Source organism: Oryza sativa, chromosome 7 (assembly GCF_034140825.1).
Source record: "Oryza sativa Japonica Group chromosome 7, ASM3414082v1".
Lineage (NCBI taxonomy): Eukaryota > Viridiplantae > Streptophyta > Magnoliopsida > Poales > Poaceae > Oryza > Oryza sativa.
This window is the reverse complement of record NC_089041.1, coordinates 15,159,138-15,166,810: the sequence shown is the minus strand read 5'-3', so window position 1 is coordinate 15,166,810 and position 7,673 is coordinate 15,159,138. Positions and strand designations below refer to the sequence as shown.

The 7,673-nt window shown below is 46.9% G+C and overlaps 1 protein-coding gene across 1 annotated transcript; it reads right to left on the bottom strand.

Moving 5' to 3' along the window:
• Window positions 1–3,856: 3,856 nt before the first annotated feature.
• On the bottom strand, window positions 3,857–7,229 carry LOC136357204 (protein MAIN-LIKE 2-like). Its single transcript, XM_066312170.1, has 8 exons — window positions 7,051–7,229; window positions 6,609–6,978; window positions 6,114–6,524; window positions 5,722–6,020; window positions 5,387–5,645; window positions 5,009–5,294; window positions 4,787–4,918; window positions 3,857–4,723 (listed from the first exon to the last, which is right to left on the bottom strand). The coding sequence occupies exons 1-8, from the start codon at window positions 7,227–7,229 to the stop codon at window positions 4,434–4,436; spliced, it is 2,226 nt and encodes a 741-aa protein (XP_066168267.1). The 3' UTR covers window positions 3,857–4,433.
• Between the last annotated feature and the right edge of the window lie 444 nt (window positions 7,230–7,673).

Sequence of the window (7,673 nt, the reverse complement as noted above, 5' to 3'; positions counted from 1 at the left end):
TCAAATATTAAGGACTTCCTATTTTCTCCACTAGCGTGTTAGCACTAGTGCTAATTGTTATGTGGCCCAGCTGGAAATTAAAAGATTATGTAACATCAAAACAATGTGTTTCAAGGAAAACTGTTAGCAATTGAAAGAATACAGTTTTTCATCCTGTGGCGTTGATGCATCTACATGCATATAGCTTCTTGCATTTTAGTCATTGGCATCAGCACATGCTAACATTGCTGAGTACTACTAACACTAGACAGTTTAACGGTTTATGTCCAAAGGATGTTGCTCCTCTCTGTTTTCGTTTAGCCAAACGAAAGCAACGATGTGTCCAGTTTGAAATTTCGTCAAACAATTGGATTGTTTCTTTCTGACAATTCACAACAGTGGAAGAGCTGCATGACCTAGTGCAACTTGGGGGGAATGATCCAAGATATCTAACTCTCCCAACAACCGGATGAAATTAACTGGAACTGGAATCCTTCCAGGGTTTACTCTAGTAAAGAAGCCTACTCCTATCAATTTGCAGGAACTTTTGCACGATTGGATTTTGATGCCCTATGGAAGTCACCAGCTGAGCTAAAAATGTGATCTTTTGGGTGGTTGATCCTTCATCACAAAACCCTAACAGCCCAAAACCTGCTAAGGCGTCACTGGCCGTGCAACTGGATATGCTGTCTTTGCACGTCTACATTCGAGGATACAAATCATCTTTTCTGTGACTGTGTGTATGTCAGAGAAGTTTGGACTCTCGTTCATTCCTGGCGAAATCTACTAGTCCCTATCCTATAGCCGGCAAATATCTCTACTTGGTGGGATCAAGTAAATCAAGATGGATCGACAAATCAAAAGCAGGACGTTAGAGGAGCACTGTTAACTACTTGGTGAAATATTTGGTTAGAAAGAAATAGGAGAATTTTCAATAATCGTTCCTGTACAGTTTATCAGGTAGCTCATCTTGTCATGGAAGATCTAGACCTTAGAAGATCGGCCTTTAGGCACCCTTGATTGTTTTATTTTGTTTTTGGACTTGAAATCCCATTCCTGGGATTGTAAACTTTTTCCTTTTCCCCTTAATTAAATTCCGGCAGAACGGAATCTTCTGCCGTTGTTCCTTTAAAAAAAAAAACTAACACTAGACAGTGATTGTTGAGTACTACTACCAACCTGTTGCTTCGGGCTCTGAGTGAAGTGAAAAGCTGAAAAAGGTAAATGCTGCTTTGACCGGAAGGCAGTTATTACAATTTCAGAAATTTCCTCACTCACAGGTAAACACAAATCTCGTCTGAAATTTACGGGTTTTTTTTCATTTTTTCAATTTGTTCGAAGTTAATTCAAATTCATTAAAAATACGTAAAACTTCTAAATAATTTCGGCTCAGAAATTTTCCGAAACTTCCAAAATTTCGATTCTTTCGCCCCTCCCCCGGCCCGCCAAAAAAAACCCTAATTTGGAGATTGCAAACCCTGCTGAAGGAAAGGATGATGAAGGTGGTACACAGGACATGGAGGCTTGCTTGCTCCATGTACGTGCTCCCCATCAATTCACTTCCCACGAGGGCCTCGGAAGATCGGAGCCCAACACGGCAGCATGAAACCATTGTGGTGGCTGCCTCGGACGCAGCGAGCTCCCCGAAGATCACGTGCACGGGGATCGCTGCAGCGTCAGCGCGATTCAGGTGTAGACAGTGCAGAGCAAGTCTACAATTCCACAGCACCAGTCTCGACGTGCCTGAAGCAGCGGCCGTTAAGTACAACGAGCCGCATCTACCTTGTGAACAGGCCATGTCGTGGCATCTCCCTTCGGGCAGCGTGGTTGAGGAGTGCGTGCCGAGATAGTTGGTAACCTCAGCATACATCGCCATAGCTAAATGCTTCATGCCATCGATCAGGAAAAGCTCTAGACTGTTCTTCACATCAGTGACACTACAGTTTGCCTACGATAACGCCATTCCCAATGCCCACCGTTCCTATACTTTTGAGATACAGAAACCATATTTTTTTCCCCTCCCCATAATCCTCTAGATATATCATAAGCTTTGTTTGCTTCTTCTCAGTTTTGTACAGTCTCGATTTATGGGAGATGATGGATCTTCGGATTTGGTGAGGGAAGAAGTACAACAATTGTGATGGTAGCTCAAGATGTCTTGATCTGTGACATTTGAAAGCCGAAGCTGACTTTTATGGATGCCATGTCTGCGATGACGGCAAGCTGCGTTGGATTTGTAGTTCACTAGGGGTGTGTGTTTAGTTCACGCAAAAATTGAAAGTTTGGTTGAAATTGGAACGATGTGATGGAAAAGTTGAAAGTTTATGTGTGTAGAAAAGTTTTGATGTGATGGAAAAGTTAGAAGTCTGAAGAAAAAGTTTGGAACTAAACATGGCCTAGAATTGTAGGTGGTCACCATAGATGAAACATTTATTGACAAGCCCTCCAATACTGGACTCCATGTCACTGACTCACTGCATGCTCTTGTGAACATGCTTCATTCAACATATATACCTAGCTACACATGCTAGTCATGGCATCTCCAAATCATTTTTTCATATAGTGGATAAAAATCCAACCACAATATTTACACACAGCCATCCAAATCATAACCTTTTTATTAAGTTGTTTTCTTTTAGTTTGGCAGTAGTAGTTGTGACCGTAGTAAATACTTGGATCGATTGCATCTTAAAGAAGCAGTTGTGTATGAGTGCCACCTAAAATAGTACTCCCCCATTCAAACAAAAAAAACCTATACATCATAATACAACGAATATATACATATTTTATGTCCAGATTTGTTACGTTAGAATATATCGAATGTCTTTTTTGGGATGGAGGGATTACTACTTTTGCCTATCTACATCGGGCTTGGCATGTACGCTGCTTAGGTCATATCTCATGCTATGGCTTGGGTGAAAAGTTTTTGCGTGTCACATCGGATATACAAACACATATTTGAAGTACTGAACGTACTTTAATAACAAAACAATTTACAGATTACGCCTGTAAACTGCAAGACGAAAGTATTAAACCTAATTAATCCGCCATTAGCAAATGTTTACTGTAACACCACATTATCAAATCATGACACTATTAGGCTTATAAGATTCGGCTCGCAATTTACACGCTGTATAATTAGTTTTTTTTCTATATTTAATACTCTATGTATATATTCAAACATTCGATGTGACAGGGTGATCGAAAAGCTTTTATTTGGGAACTAAACAGGCCTATATCCATCTTGTCCTGGGGCGCTGCTACACGTCACGGATGGGTTATGCCACGAAGAATTTTTTTTATTTATAATTTTTTTTATTAAAAGTTTTACAAAAATAATTTTCCATTTTGAAAATTGACGGAAATAGTCGCCTACCGCCCTCTGGGAGGGCGATTTTTAAAAATCGCCCTCCCAGAGGGCGGCGAAAATGACGTGGCAGACGGCCGTTCGCTCTCGGGCGACGGCCGTCAACGAAATTTGCAGGCGGCCCCCTTGCCGCCCTCCGCGAGGGCGATTTTGTACTGTGCGGGGGGCCGCCTGCAAATGGGCGGCGAGGGGGGGCATGGAAATTAGCAGGCGGCCCCCTTGCCGCCCTCCGCGAGGGCGATTTTGCACTGTGCGGGGGCCCGCCTGCAAATGGGCGGCGAGGGGGCATGGAATTTTGCAGGCGGCCCCCTTGCCGCCCTGGGGGAGGGCGATTTTGTACTGTGCTCTATATTTTTTTATATAAATATCAATAGTTATCAAATCTTTTTATATTGAAAACTATACAAGATTAAAATCTCCAAGATTGGTAAAATACAATTTTATTATTTTTTAGGGCATATTTGGAATGTTACCGTACAAATATTTTGTTAATGCCAAAATATAAGCAAGTTTTGGCACTACCAAATATTTGGTAAGGTAAAATTGCATTTGATCATATTTGGTTTGCTGCCAAAATGTAAAATTGTAGTGAAGAATGTTGTACATAATCTCAATTCTAGATTACGTATTACCAATTAATAGGCTTCCATTTTCGTGTGTGGTGTGGTAGTGGGAAAGAAGATATGAAGAGGTTGCCTTCAGATTGTCAATTATATAGCGTCGTTTTCACTGCAATATATGTGAACTCAATGAGATACATTATTCATTAGATGTGACAAGACGATCACGCGTGGGCGTGATTCACTTTATGTCAACAGGCAGCGCCGAAAGTTGATAGTGATAACTCGAGCTGCCGCTTTTCATGTGTGCTGTTGTGGACTGTGCGCGCTACTGGATATGGCACTACCGTGAAGCGCCGAAAGTGTGTTGTTGTGAGCATAAGTTGTTCAAGCACCATACGAATGAAAAGAACTACGTAGACGAGACAAACACAAGTAGTACTGCAGTAGTAATAGCAAAAGTAGTACTGCTTTACAAGTTTGTAAGCCAAAAGAAACGGTCACATAAGGACTGAAGAGGTAGAACACTACTGACGAGGCCTCTTACCCCTGTCCCTCCTACCCTGCGCCCTAATGTGCCCCTGGGAGTACGTGAGTCGGTCCGGGGGTACGGCACGGCCAACCCGTCCTGCCTGTACAGGTGTGACCTCTGGCTGCTCCTGAGTGTGCGCCTCTGGAGCTCCTCCAAGCTGAGAGGAGCCTAGTACGTCCTGGTGGTCTGCACCGTGCAAGTCGTCGTCGTAGAACTGGCTAGTAGGACCAGTCCTACCGGCGTGAGACGAAGAGGCCCCAGTACCGAAGATCCCGGCTGCAAATCCTGCTGGACAAGGACCATCAGTTTCGTATAGGTATTTAACAGTATTAATAAAAAGTAAAGTACCGTGTGGGCGAGGGATCGACGCTCCGTGAGAGGAAGAGCTGGCGAACGCGCCTGAAGAGGTGGCGAACGCCCCTGCGGAGCTCGCGGAAGCGCCGGTCGTGCCTGCGAACGCGCTCGAAGGCATACGAGGTCCTGCGATGAGGAAACGTGCAGTTAAAACATGGTGACACATTCGTGCAAAAGCTGAAACAAAAATGAACTAATATCTGGGCTGAACTGTACCGTGCGAAACCGGTGCTGTAGGTCGCACTGCTCCGAAGCTAGGGGCGCTCGAAGACAAACGAGGTCCTGCTCCGACGGTAGGACCGCGAGGCCGTGGGTGTACCGGACCAGCTGGAGGTACGACGTCCACGGCGCTGCGACAGGAGAAGACGCGCATGACCGCACGCATCTTCTCCTGCATCCGGTCGAAGGTCGACCTCTGCTCAACGTCAGTCAAGTGCAAACCTCTGTTCAACCTCACCTGGACTGCGGTGATATCGGCACTGATATCCCGTGCCGCATCAGCCTATGCAAGATGGAAATAAAAAATTCAGTAGTTGTCCTATATTATGCAAGATAAATGACATAATTGTTGGAAGTAATACAAATTGGACGTACCGCCACGAAGTAGTCTCGGTCACGGTGCGTGGGATACGCGTCCGTGACAGCGGCAACGTGCGGCTCTGGGGCGTCTGGAGTGAAGGTCACACGCGCACGAGTGCGAGGAAGGTACCAGCGAAGGTAGTCACGGTAGTTCTCCTCCGTGTGTGGGAAGAGCTCGTTGATCACCTCCTCTGTAGCTAACACCCAGTCGTCAACGTACTGCTGTACACGTGGAGCCCAAAGTGCGCCTGCTAGCTGTCCCCGTCGAGTCAACCTGTGAAGAGAGGTAAATTGTATGGCTCGATGATGTAATTATCATAAAAATTTAGAAATGAACAATCCGAACTCACGAGTGGTCGGCAGGGGGGACGGTCGGCTGCACGTTGCCGGGAAACACCTGCCTAAGTCCGAACTGTCTCATCACACGCTGCGGCCAGTGAGGCTCAACGAAAATGTCGAACACCATCGGCAGGATGGTGAGCCAGTAAGCCTGGTCGCGTGTGCACAAGGACGAAAGTCCTAGCGGTGCTCTCGCAGCGACGGCCTCTTCTGTGTACGGCTCCCAGATGACGTCGCTCGGCTGGAGACGGTCAAACTCGAACACGAAGTCCGGGTAACCACGTCTCACCTGGACGTGAGCGTAACGACGCTGCAATAAACATGATCGGAATTAGACATGTTATGTGAAGGAAAAAAAAAGAAGAGGACTGATAAACTTATAACGCAGCGAAGTTGCACTAACCCCACGTCGACACCAGTAAGTCCCCATCGTGGGACCGTCCTCTGGCCACTGCGCGCTGCGACCAACCCCGTAGGGTGCGCTGTCCACCACTGGTCGCCCTATGGCAAACCTCTCGGCTGCCCAAAGCTGAAGCAACATAGGACAGCCAGCGATGATCGCTCCCGCGTCAGTCTTCGTGCACGCCTCACAGAGGGCACGGTACGTGGCTGCTAGCACGGCAGAACCCCAGCTCCACTGCGGCACGTCCTGTGGCTGAGCATCCGCGATGGACCGTGCGTAGTGGACCAGCCGGAAGTCCACAGCGTGCCCGTGGGTGCTAGTGAACATCACCCACCCGAACAACCACAACAGGTACGCCTCAAGGGAGCGTCGGACCGAGTAATCATCAGCGTCAGGGTGCAGAAGGTCCGCCTACAGTTAAGAATGAAATGTTAGTACAAAACACTGATCCGGTCGCAAATAAGCACGTATGATAATAACAACTTATTTACTTACAGTGAACTGGAGCAACCAAGCCTTGCTAGGCCCGACTGTAGAGTACGGAGGAAGGGTGGTGGTCGGTCCTAGGTGTGGAAGGCGCATCACCTGCTCGAAGCGCGCAGTGATATCCTCCTTCCACCCAAAAACACCGTCGACGGGACCAACTGGTGCTCCCGCCAGCGGTAGCCCGAGCAGGTACGACACGTCCTGCAGTGTCGGAGCCATCTCCCCACAGGGAAGGTGGAACGTGTGCGTCTCAGGTCTCCAGCGGTCTACAAGAGCGGCAAGGAGTGACCGGTCTGCATCCCACCGCTTCGCTGGGTCACGGTCGTCCGCCGCCGCCTCAACAAGCCTACAAAGTGGTAGAAGGCCTGCCGCACGCAACCTGTATAGAGCAAACTTCAAACATAAGTATAAAACAAAGCAAAGTTGAGTTGAAATGTGAACATATGCGTACCAAGGAACGTGACGGGGGTCGACACGCAACCACTCGCGCGACGTGCGTGGACGGAAGGTGCCGAGCTGTGCACCCTCGACTGCTGACAGGAACGAGCGGTGGTTCCTGTCAATCCCACGGTTCAACAGCGCCGGTGTGTCGTACGCCATACCTGCATCAAATAGGTTGATCAGAAACATATAAATAATTAGTTCAACATAAGTAATAAATGTTCATAAGCGAATTACTAACACATATTAAACAAGAGTACAAACAAACAAAAGTGTTTAGTCCGAACACTCATCACGATAACATTATGATACAACACCGAATAGTTCGCAATACTACTAGTACAACAATAGTCGGAGGTACTCATTACAACAAGATTGAATTGAAATTACACGATAGAAGTATTTAGTCCGAACACTCATTACATCATTTTATTTCCTAAATCGAAAGCATTGTTACACCATGGAATCGCCTGCTGCGCGACGACGCCTTGGCCTTGCGCGCCTGCTTGTTGTTCCTTCACCAGGTGGTCGCCTACCATCACTTGCCTGTCCAGATGGACTAGCATCTGCGCCGCTTGGAACTTCTGCATTCTTCGGGCATGTCTTGTAAGTATGGCCGCGCAGATCACACTT